Source organism: Cervus canadensis, chromosome 6 (assembly GCF_019320065.1).
Source record: "Cervus canadensis isolate Bull #8, Minnesota chromosome 6, ASM1932006v1, whole genome shotgun sequence".
In the NCBI taxonomy this organism is placed as follows: Eukaryota; Metazoa; Chordata; class Mammalia; order Artiodactyla; family Cervidae; genus Cervus; species Cervus canadensis.
The window spans coordinates 3,929,943-3,952,963 of NC_057391.1; the positions used below are offsets into that span (position 1 = coordinate 3,929,943).

A 23,021-nucleotide genomic window follows, 5' to 3' on the forward strand; every position below is an offset into this window, starting at 1 on the left:
TTGTTTGTGGAAATTGACAAGCTGATTTAAAAATTAATATGGTAATGCAAAGAATCTAGAACGACCAAATCAATCTTGCAAAAGAAAAATTTGACGATTTAGACTAAAAGATTTCAACACTTACCACATAGCATATTAAATAAGACAATATGCTTTAGGCACATGGGTAGTCAATTAAAATAATGGAAACAAAATAAGAGTCTGGAACAGACTCACAGAAAAATACCACTGCAATTCTTTGGTGGTGGGAGGAGGTTATCTTTTCAATATTCTTTTCAGTAAGTGGTGTTGGATCAGCTAGCTAACCATATGGAAAAGAAAATGAACTTTGATTCCTATATAAAACAATACACAAAAATTAAAATGAAATGGGTAATAAACTTCAACATGAAAGGCAAAACAATGAAGCTTTTAGAAGAAAAGATCTTGATGACTTTGGAGTGGGCAAAGATTTCCTAAACAGAACACAGTAAGCACTATCATTGAAAGAAAAGAAATATATTTCAAAGAGTTATAAACAAATTCATCAAAAAGTATCATTTAAAGAATGAAAAGACTGGGAGGAGAAATTTCACAGTACATGTAACAGATAAAGGATTCATAATCAGACTGTATGAAGAATTCCTACAACTCAATGATAGGAAGACAAATAACCCACTATAGAAATAGGCAAAAGTTCTGAATAAATAGTTCATAAAAGAAGATATGTAAATGGTCAACAAATATATAAAAAGGTGTTCAACATTATAATTAGCAGGGATATGCAGACTAAAAAGACTTTGAGATATTGTGCAATTAAAATTCACTTCAGTTCAGTTACTCAGTCGTGTCTGACTCTTTGTGACCCCATGAACCAGAGCATGTCAGGCCTCCCTGTCCATCACCACCTCCCAGAGTCTACCCAGACCCATGTCCACTGTGTCAGTGATGCCATCTAACCATCCCATCCTCTGTCGTCCCCTTCTCCTCCTGCCCCCAATCCCTCCCAGCATCAGGATCTTTTCAAATGAGTCAGCTCTCCGCATCAAGTGGCCAAAGTATTGGAGTTTCAGCTTCAGCATCAGTCCTTCCAGTGAACACCCAGGACTGATCTTTAGGATGGACTGGTTGGATCTCCTTGCAGTCCAAAGGACTCTCAAGAGTCTTCTCCAACACCACAGTTCAAAAGCACCATTTTTTCAGTGCTCAGCTTTCTTCACAGTCCAACTCTCACATCCATACACGACCACTGGAAAAACCATAGCCTTGACCAGATGGACCTTTGTTGGCAAAGTAATGTCTCTGCTTTTTAATATGCTGTCTAGGTTGGTCATAACTTTCCTTCCAAGGAGTAAGCATCTTTTAATTTCATGGCTGCAGTCACCATCTGCAGTGATTTTGGAGCCCAGAAAAATAAAATCAGCCACTGTTTCCACTGTTTCCATATCTATTTGCCATGAAGTGATGGGACCAGATGCCATGATCTTAGTTTTCTAACTGTTGAGCTTTAAGCCAGTTTTTTCACTTTCTTCTTTCACTTTCATCAAGAGGCTCTTTAGTTCTTCTTCACTTTCTGCCATAGGGTGGTGTCATCTGCATATCTGAGGTTATTGATATTTCTCCCAGCAATCTGGATTCCAGCTTGTGCTTCCTCCAGCCCAGCGTTTCTCATGATGTACTCTGCATATAAGTTAAATAAGCAGGGTGACAATATACAGCCTTGATGTACTCCTTTTGCTATTTGGGACCAGTCTGTTGTTCCATGTCCAGTTCTAACTGTTGCTTCCTGAGCTGTATACAGGTTTCTCAAGAGGCAGGTCAGGTGGTCTGGTATTCCCATCTGTTTCAGAATTTTCCATAGTTTATTGTGATTCACACAATTAAAATAGCTAAAATTAAAAATGAAGAATGGACAGTATAAAATATTGATGGGATGTGAAACAATGAGAACTCTCACATATTACTGGTGGGAGTGTAAGCTGGTAAAAACCACTATGGAAAACTGTTTGGAAGTATCTAATAAAACTAAATATATGTCTATCCTATGACGTAGCAATTCTCCTGCTAGCTATATATACAAGTCAGTGTCAGTCAGTGAGAGAAATGAGTAAATAGGTCCACCAAAAGACATTTGTAAGAACATCCATAGTAGTTTTATTCATAATAGCCTCAAACTAGAAACAACCCAAATATGCATCAACTAGAATAGACAAATGAGTATATTTGTTTCCAGTAATGGCAAGGAAAGAATAGCCAATCATTGCTACAACATGGATAAATCTTGCAGTCAGAAAATGGAATATATGATTCAGATGATGTTCAAAAAGAGGTAAAACTAATCTATGATATTTAAGTCAACAGTAGTTACCTCTAGGGATATATTTATGGAGAAGTGGCATAAGGATGTTCTTTGGGATGCTAAAAATGTTCTATATCTTGATCTAAGCAGTGACTAAACAGGTGTATACATACAAACATTTTATTAGGTTATTCAGTTAAGAATTGTACACTTTATGTACAGTATAGCTCCATAACGAATTTTTTGGAAGTTGTGGGATAAAGAAAACAGTTATAATAAAAAATAATTTATAATAAAATTGTAAAATATAAAAAAATAATAAAATTGTAAAAGTAATAAAATATAATAAAATTGTAAAATTGTAATTGTAAAAAATGTAAAATAAAATTGTAAAAAAACATACAATAAAATGGTAAAATTGTAAAAATAAAATTGTAAATATTCAAATGACACAGAAAGCACTACATGTCAAAACTTGTGAGAAACAGCCAATGGAAAACTTAGGAGGAAATTTATAGCCTTGATTGCATATATTAGAAAACAAGAAAGATGGAAAATTAATGAGCTATTTAAGGAAAATTTTGCTATAAAGAGAACCATAGATAAATTCTAAAGAAAACTGAAGCAAATGTGTTGAAAGCAGAAATTAATGTAATAGACAACAAAATTAGTAGCACAGAAGAGAAGAAATGCATTGAAAGAAAGCAATAAACAGAAGTCAACAGAGAGAAAAAAAATGAAGAGCAGAAGTGAATTAGCAGCTACGGAACAGAAGGAACAGAAGCACCAAAATGGATGAGTCCTACTGTCTACTCTGCATGTGACTCGAGAACGTGGCAGTTTCCAGAGAGGCTGTTCTGTTCCAGGGTTGCCGTCGGACCCCTGGAGCTCCAGCCGAATTGGGAACTACATTTCTCCATGAACACCGCTGAGGTTGTTTTCTGCCCTCCCTCTTTTCACATGAATCTTTGCAATGAAATCTTATCATTAGAGGTACACTGAACTTTATCTCTAATTCTTGCAACCTGTTGCATTTACCTGACCGACATCCTTTCCCTCTCCTTTTGCTAACAGCATACCATAGAGCCTCCTGGGAACCAGACTGTGATTACCCACAGTTTTGTTTCCTGAGATGCCGACCCACTCTCTCAGTTCTGGGCTGGGCCTGTGCTCCCGGCGTGATGATGTAAAGCGCAGCTCACAGGCGATGAGTCAGGGATGGCGCCTGCCCCATCAGGCCAGTCGACGTCACTCCTGATTTTCCAGAAATCGCGGGGAAGAAGGCACTCTCTTTCCTTGTGGCTACTAGTCTGGTTGAATTAAGCCTGGAGTTGGTGATAACCACCTTCCCAACACAATGGAACGAATGCCTAGCTTGAGAATGAAGCCAACATAGAGGAAAGCAGAGCAGACCTGGAGAGCAAGAAAGAAGATGCAGGAGTGACTGCTAGCAATGTGGGAGGCCCCGGATCTAGCAGGAGGTGAACCTATAATCAATGGCTTTTTGCTTAAACCATTTTTCTTCTGGATATCTGCACTTGCAACCCAATGTCCTTCTCCGCCCCCCCCCCCACAATGTCCTAATAACTGTTGACAATATTATAAAAAAAATCTATCTCAACTACTTTTTTAAAATATCACTGCTCTTCAGCAGCCCACAGGATCTCTGTACACGTTTCCCCTTAATGTTATAATTATTTTTTTCCTTTCAAATTAGTGTTTATGGTTTCAATATTATGCATCAACATGTATAAAATTTTTGCCAACTGCATGAGGTTTTATTGGAACTTTCAGAAGATTCAGTCAGTAGCCCTAAGTTTAAATTTGAGAGATAAAGTGGTTTGGCAGGGCCCAAGTATGTCAGGAGTTGGAGTATAAATACTGCTTCCCTGAAGAATCGTTCTCCCTACTTCCACAGAACCTCCTGGGCGTAGGCTGCTAAAATGAGATTTATAATTACTGCCACAATCAAAATGCTCAGGGAAATCAGGGCTCTCAGAAACTGTGTTGAGTTCTCATTATTCTTCAAATACTTAAACCCTCTGTGTGCCATCCTCTATTCCCCGCAGAATCTATGAGTAGAGGAAATAAAAATCTCAGCAATACCAACAGAGCCAGTAGCATAAATGCTGAGCTAATATCCATGTCGCCCTGGGATCTGCTCCCAGCCCGAGTCCTTGGCTAACACTGCGTGTGCCCTCACTCACCAGGTGCTCTCCTCCGGAACAAAAGCCCGCATTCCCACGCCACGAAGACTGAAAGGACTCTGGTGATTTCAAAGCACGTAACATGACACTGAGAAAGCTTGCCATTTTCATTGCTACGGTTTTCAATTCCAGTTTTAATAGCATGAATTTTGATAGCAGGTCTTTCTTCTGAGTTGATGCTAATCAGTGGTTAATCACACAGAACTTTAGAGACTGCAGAAGACTGGATAATTCTTCCCTCTAAATTAGAGTCTCACCAGTGAAATGTACAGCCATTCAAATGACAATCCTGCAGTCTCCAAGCAAACAAGTTCTCTCACAGTAGCTGTGATGGGTTTTGTGTATATGATTTCGCCCCCCTCTTCCTGGACTAAACAAGATACATTCCCATTTTAGGAGATGCTGAAAATGAACTACTTTTTCAGCAGACAAGCAATCGGAGTATTTCTTCTGGCTTGCTGCCAGACTCTTTTTATTTCTAAACACGGATGTTGTTCACCAATGTAAGGTGGTATGCCAGATCAGATTTACAAATGTTCAATTATTGGAATAAATTCAGATAAGAACACATCTAAAGTTCTCCAAGACAAGGCCCTTGTGGTTCACCTATTGAACTTCCCAGGTAGCTCAGTGGGTAAAGAATCTGCCTGCAATGCAGGAGATGCAGGTTCCATCCATGGGTCGGGAAGATTCCCCTGGAGAAGGAAATGGCAACTCACACCAGAATTCTTGCCTGGTAAATCCCATGGACGGAGGAACCTGGAGGGCTACAATCTACAGGGTCACAAAGAATCGGACCCAACTAAGGCGAATGAGCACACACAGCACAAATTTCTCCAAAGGACTGAAAAAAAGAAACATACCTGTCTCCTACTAGGAGTATCTAGGCCTTAATACCTGCAAGCAACTTTTGCTAAAAATAACTTTGTTTTTACTAATGCTCATTATTATCTCTGGTGTCTAGTATAACTATATCTTGAATAAGTGAATCAATGAATGGATTGAATTCTAGTTCATCAGGGAAATTTTCACTTTCTTCTTAGAGCATACTCTGGCATTTAAAACAAACTTTTCATTATTTGTATAATTTTAATAGCTTTGATTTGCCTATAGTTAGCAATTAAATCTTTGCTGCTTGAAGTCATAAACAGAAATCACGTGTTCAGATGTCTTTCTCTTCAGGAATTATTCCTTTTTTCAGATTTTGTCCCAGAAAGCTTATGAGTAATGATCGAGAAGGGAAATTTATCTTTTTTGTTAGGATTAGCTGGTAATTTGGTAGCCTGAGAGAATTTCTCTGTTCATTGATTGGTGGAATTTTTACGGATGGGTAAACAGTACTTTGTAAGATGCAGATCTGCAAATTCAAGTCAGAGTGTCAAATGAGAGGCAAAATTTCATTTTTCCTGAGGGACAGTGAGCTCTGAAGAAACAGAGCAAAAGTTTCCAGAGCTTTTATACTGCTTTACTCAACATGTCCGAATACGTGTTCCTTCATAGTTTATCTCATTAATTCCACCAAGAATTTTTAATCTAGAAAGAAGAATTTTTTCAAGCACTTTTAAGTTATTTGTTCAACTATCTGTTTCTTCTGCATGATAACTGCCTTTTAGAGTGAGGATTTAGAGGGGTGTGTGTGCGTGTGTGTGTGTGTGTGTGCACGTGTGTGTGTGCATATGTGTGTGTGTGTGCACGCATGTGTGTATGTGTTTGGTTTCTAATGAGGCATTTGTTTACCCAGTTTTTTTGGGTCTGTGAAAATATTTTTTTTAAAGAAGTCTAGTTGATTACAATGTTGTCTTATTTTCAGGTAAACAGCAAAGTTGTTCAGTTACACATAAACTTGTGTGTGTGTTAAGTCACCTGAGTCGTGCCCAACTCTTTGTGACCCTACGGACTATAGCTCACCATTCTTTCCCCCATAGGTTATTACAGAATATTGAGTAGAATTCCCTGTGCTGCACAAAAGTTGCTCCTTGTTTATCTGTTTTGTATATAGCAGTGTGTATATGTCCCATCCTAATTTATTCCCCACCTCTCCCCTTCGGTATCCATAAGTTTGTTTTCTATGTCTGTAGGTCTACTTCTGTTTTCCCTATAAGCTCACTTGCATCTTTTGTTGTTCTTGTTTACCCAGTTTTAGAGCAGCATTCCTTACATTAACTGTTTCAGTAACTCCCAAAATCCATCACTATAAGGCTTCCTAAGAGCACAACTTGGGCAAGCAGGCGTTCAACCCACACCCATTTTAGCCTTTATTGAGAAAACAAAATCTGGACACGCTATCCTTTCAGGCTTTAGAGTTCTGTCTTGATCTTTGTGAAGCGCCAGAGTCAAGCACTGTGGTTGTGATCACCTTTTTCTCTCTGCTATTATGCGGTACGTGCATGCTAAGTCACTCCAGTCGTGTCCAGCTCTTTGCGACACTATGACTGTAGCCTGCCAGGCTCCTCACACTTTCTCTTAACCATCATCACTCGAGGATCAACTCTGATTCCCACACAAAGTGAGTGATTTTGGTATTTACTCCATGCAAATTATGACTTCATTTTAATAAATAAAATTATTTTTATGCGGTATGAAAGTTTTCTTCTCCTCCACCACAATGTTGTTGTTGCCAAAATCCATCCTCCTGATTTCTCTCTTGTGAGGTCTGTGCCCTTGGCTCAGTCTTCATCCAAGCTGACGACACCCTAGCTTCTGAGTCCCTCATTCTTCTCAATGCCAGGCATTTTCACTTACAGCCCACAGAAAGTGTTCCCATGGGTCATACTCTGTCATAATGTAATGCTGATCTTCAGCGATACCCTCTAAATATTAACAGAGTACTCTCTGCCAACAATCTCTTATTTCTATAGCTTACTTTTTTGCTCCCAATATAGCTCATCTTATCCATGGCCAGTCCTCTGAACTATTAAATTTTCTTCCAATTTACCATCTCCCCCTAGATGGCATTTTTGGTTCGTGCTGTGTTTGCTGAGTGGTCTTCATGTCCTTCTGTTTTACTGGACTCACAAAACCACAGCCCAGGATCCATATGATTATATGTTTCATCTGCTCCTATTAATAGGTGGCTGTGTATGGTGGATGAGATTGTACAATGTTATAGCTGAGAAACACGGGTAAATAATGGCCTCCAGCCATAATGCTGAGCCTTCTACCTCTGGCCTCAGTCACTAGATGACCTTGTTCCTGACTTCATTGAGAAAATCCAAGTCACTGCACAAGTATGCCCTCAAATGACCACCCTTACTCCCCTGCAAATGCATCTTACTTGTAGCCTCTAATATCCTTATAGGCTATCTCCATAAAAGAGGCCCCTTCCTCCTGAAGAGGGATAATCCCCCCACTTTAGCTTTTTTCTTTTTCTGGCCCTGCTATCAGCCATGTGGGATCTCAGATCTTACCTGCCGATCAGGGATCGAACCCACACCCCCTGCAGTAGAAACTCAGAGTATCAACCACTGGGCCACCAGGGAATTCCCTCTCTACTCTAGCTTTTTATCCTGTCCCATTACGCCTCTCTTTCCCATAACTTGCCTACTCCATTAACTCCTTCTTCAGCAAATATTTACTAAACATTTAGTTCTTTTTTTGCACCACACTCCCACCACCTTCTTCTGAGAAAATTACAGCCTTTCTTGAGAAATTCTTCTCCCTCCTATCTAACTGGCACCACTTCCCATGTTCTCGCATAATCTTATACGCCAATCACAGTTGATTCTCAAGGAAGAGTTCTTATATCAACCCTGGGAATAAGCTGAAGGTGAGACCCCAAAAACCTGAGCATTCATTCACAGGTGCCATGCTTTGGGAAAAATATTAAAGCTCTTCTCTCTGAGAGGCTGATTACATTTGTTTGTTGTTCTAAACAAGGGAGAGAAAGCAAGAATAAAAGCAGGGAGCACAGGAGAATCAAGATGAACAAACACGACGGAGGCTGACTGGGGTGAGGTGAGGAGTGTCCCTCCAAGACTGGGAGAGGGGGCAGGTAGAAGGGGAAAGAAGGGAGTGGAGAAAGTGGTAGCTGAAAACTATTTTAAGAACGAGAAAACTAATCCATTACTTGAAGGGTTTGTGTGGCTGTCATTTCACTCTTCTGCCTTCTTCCCACACATCTTCCCAGAATGTCTTTCTGAGGGGATCTTGTTGTTGATGGTGGGATTTAAAGAGGGATGGAATTTTGTATCTGTGTTGTTGTTATGCAGCACATAAAAGGAGAACAGAGAATCAAAAGAAAGAGATCATGAGACTGTAAAATGTATCCACCTGCACTCCACCCCTGAAACTCCACAGAAATCATGAGAAGAGCTTAGGCTTCCATGTGATTGGGACTCAAGTCAACTTTACCATTTTTTTCTGAAAGGACAGGTGGAAGGCAGTGCTGACACTGGGTTGTATGTTATATTTCCAAGTAGATACACAGCAATCCATGTGCAGCTGCAAAACAAAGCAACGATTCTCAAAATAATATCGCCAAACACTAATGGGCTTGGGGGCTCCTTTGTGCAAGTTTTTCTTTTTACTATGAGTGACTAGTGCACACTCACATAGATTATTTTACTAAGTGAATACTAAAATGAACCAGTTAGCAGAGTTTACTGAAGACTAATACAAGGCACCTGGCTGCCACTGAGTGCCATAAATTTCCACTACATCTGATGCAAAGACCAGAATCTCCATAATTCTCAGACTGAACTGTATTATCTCCATCAACAATGCTGATGTGAGTGGGTCATGGCTTTAATCTGCTGCTGTTCCTAAAATAATAAATACAAATGAGTGCTTTTTACTTTTGTGGATCATTTTGTTTTTATGTAATGGGAATTTTTTATGTGTAATTGCCACAATGTTACCATTTTTAAGTCACTGTTATCACCAAGTTCTTTTGTCCAGTGGGAGATGGGAACAACTTGGGTAGGTAAGCTGCAATACCTTTTGTCCTGATTATGTTGGCAGATTTTCAAGCAATTGTAAAACCACTAAGCTTAGGGGCTTTCAGTAATGGCTTTGTAAGCTGTTTCTCCTTCTGTGCTTCAAAGAGACTGATGCCAGAGGATGGGAAATTTGTGCTCACTTTCACTTTGGAAAGGTTGGCAGCCTCATTCTGATGCATCCATTTATTTCTTTGTCTCTAGGGTCAGTAGTGATGTCTCCTCTTTTATTCCTAATCTTAGTAATTTGAGTCTTCTCCAATTTTTTCTTGGTCAATCTAGCTAAATTTTTGTTTAAGTTTTTGAAGAACCAACTTTTGGTTTTGTTGATTTTCTCTACTGTCGTTTCTATTTTCTACCTGATTAAATTAGATTCCATTCTAATCTTTATTGTTTTCTTCCTTCTTCATGCTTTAGTTTTAGCTCAGACGGTATAGCATCTGCCTACAATGTAGGAGACCTGGGTTCGATCCCTAGGTCGGGAAGATCCCCTGGGGGAGGAAATGGCAACCCACTCCAGTATTCATGCTGGAAAATCCCATAGACCCAGGAGCCTGGTGGGCTACAGGCCATGGGGTCGCAAAGAGTCGGACACAACTGAGCGACTTCATTTCACTTAAGTGTACTAAGGTAAAAGGTTAGGCTATTAATGTCAGACCTTATTTTATTAAAAAATTTTTTTCTTCCAGTTTTATTGAGATATAATTTACATACAGCATTGGATAAGTTTATAGTGTATAACATAATGATTTGACTTACATAGATCATGTGAGATCTTCTTTGTTTTTTAATATAAGCATTTATACCTATAAATTTCTAAGTACTACTTAAGTGGCATCCCATAACTTTTATTACATGGTGTCTTCATTTTCATTCATGTCAAAGTATTTTTAAGATTCTCTTGTGACTTCTTTTCACACGTGCATGCGTAGTTGCCACGGTGTGTCTGACTCTTTTGCGACCCCATGGACTGTAGCCCTCCAGGCTCCTCTGTCCATGGGATTGCTCGGTCAAGAATACTGGAGAGGGCTGCCATGTCCTTCTCCAGGGAATCTTTCTGACCCAAGAATCAAACCTATATCTCCTGCATTACAGGCGGATTCTTTACCACTGAGCCACCTGGGAAACCCTGTTGATATTCTTTTTTCATGGCTGAATAATATTGCATTGTATGGATATACCACATTTTGTTTATCCATCCATAAGTTGATGGGTACTTGGATTGTTTTCATCTTTTGGCTATTAGGAATAATGCTGCTATAAACATTTGTGTACAAATTTTTATGTGAGCATATATTTTAATTCTCTTGGGTTGTACATTATTGAAAATAGAATATTGAAATCTCCATTTACTATTGTCGAATTGTCTGTTTCTCCTTTCATTTCTGTCAGAGTCTGCTCCATGTGTTTTTGTTCCTGTTGTTAGGTGAATATATAATTATTGGGCTTCCCTGGTGGCTCAGGTGGTAAAGATCTGTCTGCAATGCAGGAGACCTGGGTTTGATCCCTAGGTTGGGAAGATCCCCCGGAGAAGGAAATAGCAACCCACTCCAGTATGCTTGCCTGGAGAATCCCATGGACAGAGGAGCCTGGTGGGCTGCAGTCCACGGGGTCGCAAAGAGTCGGACACGACTGAGCAACTAACACTTACTTACTATAATTATTATATCTTCCTGATAGACTGACATATTTATCATTATAAAAAGTTCAACTTTATTTTTGGTAACATTTTTTGTTTCACTGAGTTGTCTGATATTAGGATAGCCACTCCAGCTTTCCAGCTTTCTATAATTGCTATTTGCAAGGTACATTTTTCTTTTTTTGCCCTTTTACTTTCAACCTATTTGTATCTTTGAATCTAAAGTATGTTCACTATAAAACAGACTCACAGACTTAGTGAATGAACTTATAGTTACCGGGGGCAGGGGTGGGGGAGGGTAAGAGGAAGGGATAGTTAGGGAGTTTGGGATTGACATGTACACTCTGCTATATTTAAAATGGATAAGGTCCTACTGTTTAGCACGTGGAACTCTGCTTAATGTTATGTGGCAGCCTGGATGGGAGGGGAGTTTGGGAAAGAATGAATATATGTACAGTTAAGTCCCTTTGCTGCCCACCTGAAACTGTTACGACGTTGTTAATTGGCCATGTTGTTGCTGCTCAGTGGCTAAAAGTGAAAAGTGAAAGTCGCTCAGATGTGTCCGACTCTCTGCGACCCCATGGACTATACAGTCCATGGAATTCTCAAGGCCGAATACTGGAGTGGGTAGCCTTTCCCTTCTCCAGGGGATCTTCCCAGCCAAGGAATCAAACTGGGGTCTCCTGCATTACAGACAGATTCTTTACCAGCTGAGCCACAGGGAAGTCCGCTTAGCAGCTAAGTCATGCCCAACTCTTTTGTGACCCCATGGACTGTCGCCCGCCAGGCTCCACTGTCCATGAGATTTCCCAGGCAAGAATACTGGTGTAGGTTGCCATTTCCTTCTCCAGGGGATCTTCCCAACCCAAGGATCGAACCCACATCTTCTGCAACTGCTTGTGGATTCTTTACCACTGAGCCACCCAGGAAACCTGTTAATCGGCTATACTCCAATATGAAATAAAAAGTTTTTAAAAAGTGTGCTTACAATAGACAGTACATAGTTGGATCTTGCTATTTAAAAAAATTTCAGTTTGACAATCTCTGCCTTTTGATTAAATTTTTCATATCACTATATTCAATGTTGTTATTGATATAGTTGGATTTACATCTGATATTCTACTTCGTTTTTGCTTACATGAGTCATGCCTTCTTTGTTCCACTGTTCTTTCTTTGCCGCTTTCTTTTGCGTTAAGTCTATATTTTCACTACAACATTTTAATTCCTTTAATGATGTTTTTAAAAATTTGGATGGCATTTTAATTTAAAGCATCATAAGGGCAGATTTACCATATACATTTTAACTTATCAGCATATATTTCAGATTTATACTAACTTAATTTCACTATGATATATAAATGTTACCCTATATAGTTCTATTCTTATTTCCCCTTCTTGTGCTGTTATTGTTATACATATATTACATATACATGTTAGAAACCCGACAATACATTGTTATAATCGTTACTTTATATACTACTATGTATTTTAAAGAAGTTGAGAGAAGAAAGGAGAAAAAGTATATATTTATAGAGCTTGTTATGTTAACTTTCTCATCCATCATATGCAGTTCTCTTCACTTGTTCCTGTGGGTTTGAGTTGCCATCTGGTGTTATCTTCTTATTCCAGCACGACTCTACCCCCACCTATGTTCTCTGTGCAGTATTGTCAAATATATCGCATTTCCATAAGTTATACTCTCCAAAATACAGTTACACACATATTGTTTTACACAAGTGCTTTTCAAAAAGACTTCTCTGTTAGAGAAGTTGTAGATTCATAGCAAGAGTAAGAGGAAGGTATATAGAGATTTCCCGTATACCCTCTACCCTCACAGATGCATAGCCTCCCCCATTATCGACATCTTCCCCATCCCCAGCCCCAAGTATACCTTTGTTACAACTGATGAACCTGCACATCGTTAGCACCCCAAGTACACAGCCTGCCTTAGAGTTTATTTTTGGTGTTTGTACACTGTATGGGTTTGGACAAATGCGTAATGATATGTATGCAGCCTTATGGTACCATACAAGATATTTTCACTGCCCTAAAAATTCTCTGTGCTTCTCTTAATAATCCTTTCCTGCCCCCTTCAATCCCTCAATGACTGATCTTTTCACTGTCTCCATAGTTTTACCTTTTTCAAGATGTCGCATGGCTGGAATCAGTATACAGTCTTTTTAGATTGGTGTCTTTCACTTAGTACCCTGAACTTAACGCTCTTCCATGCCTTTTCATGGCATGAGCTTTTCAAGCTCATTTCTTTTCCTTTCTTTCTTTGGTTCTTTCTTCTTTCTTTTCTTTTTTTTTAGTAGCAAAGCACTTATGGACTGAATAAAAGGACATGGCATGAGCTTTTCAAGCTCATTTCTTTTCCTTTCTTTCTTTGGTTCTTTCTTCTTTCTTTTCTTTCTTTCTTTCTTTAATAGCAAAGCACTCTTAAAAAAATACAAAATGGACTGAATAAAAGGGATTTACTCTTCTCAGCAAACAAAAGTAGTAAATTTTGCTTAATTCTAAAAGTATTTCTTGTATGTCTGACTCAAGGAAGGAAATAGCCCGTGGCAATTTCTAGTTTGGCACAGAATGACAATTTGCTTTTGATTCTTATTCTACATAATCTAACTTATTTTCAAGGTACACATAAGCTACTTCCATTTTTTAATTTGAATTTTCCTTACTTATTCCATAAAAGACAGATAATTTAGTTACATAGGTAGAGGTCTGTCATAAACCTTCTCTTGTGCTTTGCTTTCCTCAAACTATAGAGAATCGCCTGTCTCTGCAGACACATCTGTAGTAATGCTTGTGCCATGAGCTTAAAACTCTGGCGGCACATTTTAAGAGGGGAAAATGACACTGGGGTAGTCAGTATGTTAAATAATAAATACTCGTAGCCACTTCTCATGTGCTGGAAAGCTTGTGAATTGAAACAAATTCTAATATAAAAAGTTTGATTTATGTAGTGTTGTTCAGCTGCTAAACTGTATCTGACTCTGTGACCCCAGGAACTGTAGCACACCAGGCTCCTCTGTCCTCCATTATCTCTCAGAATTTGCTTAAATTCACGTCTGTTGAGTCAGTGATGCTATCCAACTATCTCATCCTCTGTCACCTGCTTCTCCTTATGCTTTCAATCTTTCCCAGTCTCAGGGTCTTTTCCAACGAGTGGGCTCATCGCATCAGATGGCCCAAGTATTGGAGTTTCAGCTTCAGCATCAGTCCTTCCAATGAACATTCAAAGTTGATTTCCTTTAGAAGTGACTGGCTTCATCTCCTTGCTGTCCAAGGGACTTTCAAGAGTCTCCTCTGGCACCACAATTTGAAAGCATCAATTCTTCGGCCCTCAGTGTTCTTTATGGTCCACCTCTCACATCTATACATGACCACTGGAAAAACCACAGCTTTGACTAGATGGACCTTTGTTGGCAAAGTGATGTCTCTATTTTTTAATATGCTTTCTAGGTTTATTATAGCTTTTCTTGCAAGGAGCAAGCATCTTTTACTTTCATGGCTGCATTCACTGTCTGCAGTGATTTTGGAGCCCAGGAAAATAAAATCTGCCACTGTTTCCATTTCTCCCCCATCTATTTGCCATGAAATGGTGGGACCAGATGCCATGATCTTAGGTTTTTGAATGTTGAGTTTTAAGCCATCTTTTTCACTCTCCTCTTTCGCCTTCATCAAGAGGCTCTTTAGTTCCTCTTCACTTTTTCCCATTAGGGTGGTATCATCTGCATATCTGATACTGTTGATATTTTTCCCAGCAATCTTGATTCCAGTTTGTGCTTCATCCAGCCCGGCATTTGGCATGATGTACTCTGCATACATGTAAAATGTATAATTCAATAGATTTTAGTATATTCAGAGTTGTGTATTCATATAAATGGAATCATATAATGTGTAATTGTTTTGTGACTGGCCTTTTAATAATGTTTTCAAGGTTGTAGCATGTATCAGTATTTCACTCTTTTTTACTTGCTAAATCATATTTTATTATTTAATGTGTAATTCCCATACTTGAAGACTTTTTGAAAGGCACAGTAAAAATGTTTTGATTTGAGCTTATATGACCACCTTCTGTGCTTTGGAATTTAAAAAATAAGGACACAGCTCTTAATTCTTCTGACCTTAACGTGATGAGAAAAGCTTTTCATTCTTCTCAGTAGGCCAGTCTCTCATGAGATGCCCAGGAGTATCCAGGGCTTAATCGTTCAACCTTGCACTGAGAGCCAGTAGAAAATTTGATTTGCCTCACTTTCTGCTGCCTTGTCCCTTGCCACATGATGAATTTGGGGATTGACCCTTGCCCAAGGGCATGTCTCTCTCCGTGGAGTTCACTCTAGACGTGGAACTAATTTTAAAAACTCATCATAGGGTTTACTGTCTACTGGCCCTGATTCTCCTTTATTCTCCAGCAATTCAACATTTTACCAGTCTACTCACTGCTGGTCACTGTGTTGAACACAAGCCTGCCGTTTCAATGGCTATACTGGTGTAGGTCCTGACATATCCTGATTTATGAGGGACAGCCACCCTTCCCCCAACCAGGTCTCTCTGCCTTCTGAAGTGAAGGTAATCCCATCCCAGTAACTCCCAGACTGACATCCATTTTCTTTTCAGCAGGTGAGTAACACTTTTTTAAGGGTAAAACTATTGTTAGATGAAATTTACTGAAGAGGAAAAAATTATGCAAGAAATGGCATACTTTGATGACAGCTTTTTAAAGGGGAAAAAAAGTAAGAGAAAAGTCTAATTTACATAGCAAAGGTAACTATAAACAAGATGAAAAGACAGCCTTCAGAATGGGAGAAAATAGTTGCAAACGAAACAACTGACAAAGGATTAATGTACAAAATATACAAGCAGCTCATGAAGCTCAGTATCAGAAAAACAACCCAATCAAAAAAATGGGCAGAAGACCTAAACAGACATTTCTCTAAAGAAGACAAACAGATGACCAACCAATACATGAAGAGATGCTCAATATCGCCCACTATTAGAGGAACAAAAATAAAAACTACAGTGAATGCAAATCAAAACTCACACTGGGCAGAATGACCACCATTAAAAAAGTCTACAAACAATAAATGCTGGAGAGGATGTGGAGAAAGGGGGCCCCTCTTGCAAGGTTGGTGGGAATGTAGATTGACACAGCCACCATGGAGAACAGTATGGAGATTCTGTAAATACTATCCAGCAACCCCACTACTGGGCATGTACCCTGAGAAAGCCATAATTCAAAAGGACACATCTACCCCAGTGCTCATTAAAGCACTATTTACAATAGCCAGGACATGGAAGCAACCTAGATACCCATCAACAGGTGAATGGATAAAGAAATTGTGGGTACATATACACAATGGAGTATTACTCAGTCATAAAAAGGAAAGAATGTGAGTCAGCTGAAGTGAGGTGGATGAACCTAGAATACATTATACAGAGTGAATTAAGGCAGAAAGAGAAAAGCAAATATCCTATATTAATGCATATATATGGAATCCAGAATAATTGTATTCATGAATCTATTTGCAGGGGAGGAATAGAGATGCAGATTAGAGAATGGACTTGTGGACACAGTGGGGGGTAAAGAGGGTGGGACTAATTGAGAGACTAACACTGACACATATACACTAACATATGTAAAATAGATAGCTAGTGGGAAGCTGCTATAAACACAGGGAGCCCAGCCTGCTCTGTGATGACCTAGAGGGGTGGACTGGGGGAAGGGGTGGAAGGGACGCTCAAGAGGAAGAGGTTTTAGAGACGTGTGTGTATGTTTGTGTGCTCAGTCGCTCAGTCATGTCTGACTCTTTGCGACTCCATAAACTGTAGATCCCCAGGCTCTTCTGTCCATGGAATTTTCCAAGCAAGAATACTGGAGCAGGTTGCCATTTCCTTCTCCAGGGGGTCTTTCCCACCTAGGGATTGAACCAGCATCTTTTGTGTCTCCTGCATTGGCAGGCAGATTCTTTACCACTGCACCACCTGGGAAACCTGTGTGTGTGTGTGTATACAACAACACTGATTTGTGCTATATGGCAGAAACCAACACAATGCTGTCAAGCAATTCTCCTCCAGTTAAAAATGAATTAAAAAAAGAAAATGTGCTAGAATAGTAGCACGATTTATCCAAGGATGTTAAGATTTGGATATTACTTCTAATCACTTCTTTACTAAGTTATATCATTTCCCACATTTTTCTAAAACTAATGTATTTCAACAGTCAGGATAAAACTAAGGTGAATAAACATCACCCTTTGTAAACACACGATGGGAAGCATGAAGTGGCACCTCTCTAACTATGCAAGGAGTGGAGTGAGATGGCCGCCTCCAGTGTCCACACCTTCAGAGTACTCGACTCATCCACCTGAGGCCACGCCCCTGACCCCCGCTCAGCCAGTGGTTGAGCTGAGCAGGGGAGGGGCAGTACTAGAACCAGGCCATTTCTGTCTGATGCAAGACTCCCTAATAAGAACAGTTCTTTCACAGTTTTGCCTGAGGGCTCTGTTACCTCCTCTGCCTCAGGTCATGACACAGTCTAAAGTGATCTGGAGTTTCCAGACATCTCACAGAATGTTACATTGATTCATCACATCAGTGACAGCATGCTGGTTGGATGGGTTGAGCAAGAAGAGGTGGCTAACACTCTAGAGGCCTTGATAGACACCTGTGCTCCATAGGGTGGGAGACAAGACTACTACCTGAGTAAATTTTTTTAGAAGTTCAGTAGTCAGGGGTTTGCCAAGACATCCTCTCAGAAGTAAAAGACAAATTCCTGACTCTTGCATTTCTTATTTCAAAGATGGAAGCAAAGAACTTGGTGAGCCATTTTGGACTGAAGGCAACACAGTATCATCTAGAAATATTTCTCCAGCCCATTTACAGAGTAATATGGAAGGCTGCCAGCTCTGAGTGGTGCCCCGAGCAGAAATGAGTTCTGCAGCAAATGTGGGCTGAGTGCAAGCAGCTCTGCTGCTGGAGCCATGCGATTTAGAAGACCCTATGGTGTTGGTGTGGAGAAGGAAACGGCAACCTACGTCAGTATTCTCGTCTGGAGAAGCCCATGGACAGAGGAGTCTGGTAGGTTACAGTCCATGCGGTCGCAGCCAGGGATGGAAAATGTTGCACTGCTGCAAGCCCTGGTGAGAGACTCGCAATGCAAACCCTTGGGGTTCTGGAGCAAGACCATGCCACTTGCAGTAGAGAATTATATGCTTTTTGAGAAAGAGCTCCTGGCATGTTACTGGGCCCTGTTAGAACTGGAATACTTGATCAGAGGGCGCCAAGTGACTGTTGATTCAGAATTGCCCATTATGGGGTGGGCTTTGTTAGACTCACCAAGTCATAGAGTAGAACAGGTCCAGGAGCAGTCCCCAGTAAGAGGGAAATGAAATGTCTGAGATTGAGGTCAAATAGGACCAGAAGGTATGAGCAAGGACCATGGGCAGGCATCCCAGACTCCATGTTACCCACCATCTTTATGCCAATGCCCCTCCTTCGCTCACACATATGGCCACCTATGCAGGAATCTCACACAGCCAGATGAAAAAGGAAAAGGAAAACTGGGTTTGAGGGGTGACTTGGCCTGGTATGCGAATGCAAGCTGAAAGTGGACAGCAGTTGCACTATGGCCAAATTCAGGGTTGGCCTTGAAACAAAGTGGAGATAAAAATCTCAATAAGCAGAGTTGGGATCGGTGCATCTGGTCATTGACTTTGTGTGAAAGAAAAAGTAGCCCTAGGTGAGAAAAAATACAGATTTCGGGGCAGGGACCAATGGCCCAGTCAACCATTCACGTGCATGACGTGTCAGTTCTGCGAAGGCTTTATCATCGACTCTCCCAGTACTGACACATTACGCACATGAAAGGAGTGGCCAAAATGGCAGAGACGGAGGCCATGCCTGGACTCAACAGCATGTATGCCCATCACTGAGGCTGATTTAGCTACTGGCACCTGGGAAGTTCCAACCTGCCAGCAACAGAGACCAACTTGAGTCTCCCAAATGGCATTATTCTTTGAGGAGACCAACCCATCATTTTATGGCAAATAAACCACACTGGGCCCCTTCCATGCTGCAAGGCCCAGTGGTTCATCTTCCTAGGGAAAGATACCTATTTGGAGAATGGGTTTGTTTTCTTGCCCACAAGAGTCTCAGCCAACACCGCCATGTAGGGACTTAGAGAATACCTGATTCACAGGCATAAAATCCCACAACACAGCATCCAATCAGGAAACGCATTTCACAGTAAAGGGGGTGTGCAGGTGGCCACACTCACCTGAGGCCATTCATTATGTCATATACAGCACCACACAAAAGCAGTGGCCTTCCTTTGGGAGCCTTCCAAAGGTACAACTGAGGTGCCATCTCGGAGACAATAATCTGCACAAAATGGGGTGCCTTCCTTGGGGATGCAGTATAGACACTAAATCAGAGAATCTGTATGATGATGTGTCTCCTGGAGGAAACATATAAGCAACTGAGACCTAAGGGGTAGAAACAAGAGAGGTCCCGCTTGCCATCAAGCCCAATGACCCAGTAAGGGACTTTGTGCTTACTGGACAACTCTGGGCTTAGAGTTGCATTCCCAGTATCCAAGGAGGCGCACTCCTGCCAGGGGACACAGCAAGAGTCCCACTGAAATACCTGCTATGGCTACTGCCAGGGATCTTTGGACTCCTTGGACCCACACACCAGCAGGTGAGAAGAGTCACCATGATGGCAGGGATAACTGACCTGACTAGTAGGACCATGAGGCAGGACTGCCCATCTTATGCTTCTACATGAGAGCAGGCAGAGCGATGTGCGGCCCAGGCAGTCCACTTAGGTTCCTCCTGACAACACCTGCCCAGCTGAAAAGGTGAATGGGCACGGGCAGCAGCTGCAGCCTGAAATGGGTACAGCTCCCAAGAGCTCAGACCCTGAAGCAATGAGGGTTTGGGTCACAATCCCAGATAAGCCATCAGGACGTTCCCTCAGGAAGCGACGCCTCCAGTTCCCAGACTATATGGGGCCAAGGATCTGTGCAGCTCAGGGGCGGACTGGGGAAGCCAGAGTGGGCTGCTCAGATCTCCCTCCAAGAGAACACGCAGCAAGCAGTGCAGTTAGCTGTCCACACGGAACCCTGCTCCAGGCGGTACCCAGTGACTGAACACGGTGGGGGTCCCAGAGACGGGGCGCGTCTGTCTGTTGTGGGACTCGTCGCATGAGCACTCTGGGCTCCAGGGCTGGCTGACTTTCTTGGAGCTGTGTGCAGGCTGAGGCTCCTCCCCCAGTCCTCCTTCCCTCTTTCCTTTCACAGGTGTTGGGCCAGCATCACAGTCGGAAGCCTCTCCAATTCCCTCTCCCTCTAATCCTTCACAGGCATTCTCCCCAGGAAGTCTCTTGAACTTCTAACTCCATCTGACATCTGTTTCCCAGAGGACCTGAACTGACCTATTGATGTACAAGAATAAGCATTCTCAAGTACTGTGAAGTCTTTGCTTTGAGTCATGAAGTATTTACTGATTTGAGATTGTAGTGTACCGAATTAATGTCCATATATGAGAGATTTCTGATGCAACAAGCTGTTCAGGAATAGTGCACATGAAAGTGGATGTGAAAGCCGCTCAGTCTGACTCTGCGACCCCGTGGATTATACAGTCCATGGAGTTCTCCAGGCCAGAATACTGGAGTGGGTAGCTCTTCCCTTCTCCAGGGCATCTTCCCAACCCAGGGATCAAACCCAGGTCTCCCACATTGCAGGCTGGTTCTTTACCAAGGAAACACTCTAATTTCTGTGACACCATATAACTGAGGTATCAGTTTCTTCCTTTGCCTCAGTCCTCTTGCCAGTGCCACATATTTAATATTTCAGGATAAATCTTTTCATACTTCTAATGTGGGTCCTCTATTGCCACAATATCTGAATTGTTTGGGCCAAAGTCTATGGTTAATCTTACGCTAAATGATGAAGAACTGGGGCTAGCAAGCAGTTGTAATCACAGTTGTGTGATATTTTACATTTATTCCTGGTTTGTGATGCCATAAAGATAAGACTCCTCCTTTACTTTACCAAAGTTATCAAGTTATTTACTTGGGGCTCAAGATGGGGCTGTGGCCCAGGAGTAGAGGTGGAATCTAGAAAGGGTGGGCAAGAATCAGAGACTCAGGTGAGGGTCAGGGGTGGAAGGAAGAATTCAGTGTAGGATAAGGGTATCTATTGCCCACATTATTTGGTAATTTAAAATAAAGCTGAATAGGGGCTTCCCTGGTGGCTCAGTGGTAATGTGGGGGACACGGGTTTGATCCCTGGTATGAGAAGGCCTCACATGCCACAGAGCAACTAATCCCATGTATCACACTGTTGAGCTGGTGCTCCAGAGCCTCGGAGCTGCAACGTGAGAAACCACAAAAATGATAAGCCTGCACACAGCAGCTAGACGGTAGCCCCTGCTCTCCATAACCAGAGAGAAGCTGACACCGCAATGAAGACCCAGCACAGCCAAACCAGATTAATAAAATTGTTTTTTAAAAAGAGTGGAAAAAATAAATTGGATTTAAACAATAAAATAAAGCTGAATGGTTAACATTGCTTTTTAACTGCAAAGCTTTGCACAAATACAAACTTGGGATTGCCACAACTTCTAGATGAGACACATTTAACTGTACATGGGCCAAAGATTTCAATTACTACGTAAGGTTTATATTAACACTATATTTGTAGAATTACTTATAGGTCTTATTTCTGTTGATCATTTTGTTTTTTTTTCTCCAGTTACTGTAATAAGACCATATAAATTATAATTCTGGCCCTCTCCTAATTCTCTCCCAAATTCGTGTCCCAGTGGGAGACTGATCTAGGTAGACAATGGGCTCTCTTATCCATAGAGTTGATTGAGGTCAAGAAAATTTGAGAATATTGATCCAAGAGACTTTCAGGCATGACTTTCTAAGTACTTTACTACTGCTCTTTAAGCAAACTTGCACAGAAGAGGATTCACTTGTACTCCCTGGTATTACGGGAGGCCCGGTATGATGTCTTCTTCCCATCAAGTCCTGCCCTGTTTGTGATTGGTCTCCTCCTCCCTGGTGGCCCCCAGACACATGCAGCTGGAAGAACATGTGTATCACACTATGCGGCAATGCTCCGTCCACTTCCGACTATGAGGCTATCTCTCTACTGCTATGGCCTGCCCATGATCCAGCCTTGTTAAAATCATCAGGAATCTGGCAGGTCTCATCAGTCCTGCTGCCTTGAGGACTGAGATGTCTAATTGCCCCAGTGCCTTGTTCCCAGCAGAGAAGGAATTTGGGGGTGAACTGACACCTGGTGACCTGGCCACATGATGGTGCCCTTGTTCACTCCGAGGCTTGGTCTTCCCTGTGCAGACACCTGGGGTTCACGAACAAGTCTCCTGAACAGAGTTCATAGGCCATCGTTCCTTCCATCTTGGCCTACATGCTTTTGGCTCAAGGCCTTCTGGTGTTCGCTTCTCAAAGGCCTGGCCGGTCACCTCCCCAGGGCACAGCCCCCCACCCCCAACCCCAGCTGGTGTGGACTGCAATGAGAACAGGCGGCTGCCATCCTGAGTATCCAGAACTGCGGTTCTTTATCCTCCTTCCATTTCCCTCCTCTGGGCTCTGAGGACAGAGTCCCTGTCTCCCTCTCTCAGTTACTGGGGACACTTCTTTTAGGTGAAAACCCTACCCAGTTAGACGCTAGAGGGACCAATAAGTGGAAAAAAAAAAAAAACAGGAGAAGTACAAAATTGCATTTACAACTTAACCCTAGCTAGGTAGAGAAAAGAAACGTAGAGAGAAAGTCCTGGAAGGAAACATGCCAGAAATCGGAATAAATGCTCCTCCTGGATGATAAGCTCGTAAGTCGTATTTTTACTGCCCCCTTAGCAGCCTTATGTGCTTTCTAAATTTTCTGCAGCGGCCACATATCGTTGATGAGCAGGAAAAAAATGGTGCAA

At 41.5% G+C, this 23,021-nt stretch overlaps 1 protein-coding gene across 12 annotated transcripts in view; it reads right to left on the reverse strand.

Moving 5' to 3' along the window:
- LOC122442960 (SH3 domain-binding protein 1-like) overlaps positions 1–23,021 on the reverse strand; it is a 90,382-nt gene that overhangs the window by 23,890 nt on the left and 43,471 nt on the right. For 6 of the 12 annotated variants that reach the window (XR_006269851.1, XR_006269850.1, XR_006269845.1 and 3 more), the window contains one exon: positions 3,179–3,691. The exons of 1 other annotated variant lie outside the window; for it this stretch is intronic. Coding sequence is in view for 1 of the 11 variants with exons in the window: in XM_043470650.1 (XP_043326585.1) it covers positions 3,584–3,691; positions 8,836–8,925 (198 nt within the window). In the remaining 10 variants the exon portion in view is untranslated. Of the gene's footprint in view, positions 1–1,817; positions 1,869–3,178; positions 3,692–8,551; positions 8,675–8,835; positions 8,926–23,021 lie in introns of those variants that run through there. 5 more of the 12 variants (XR_006269848.1, XR_006269840.1, XR_006269849.1 and 2 more) reach the window with 3 other exon arrangements.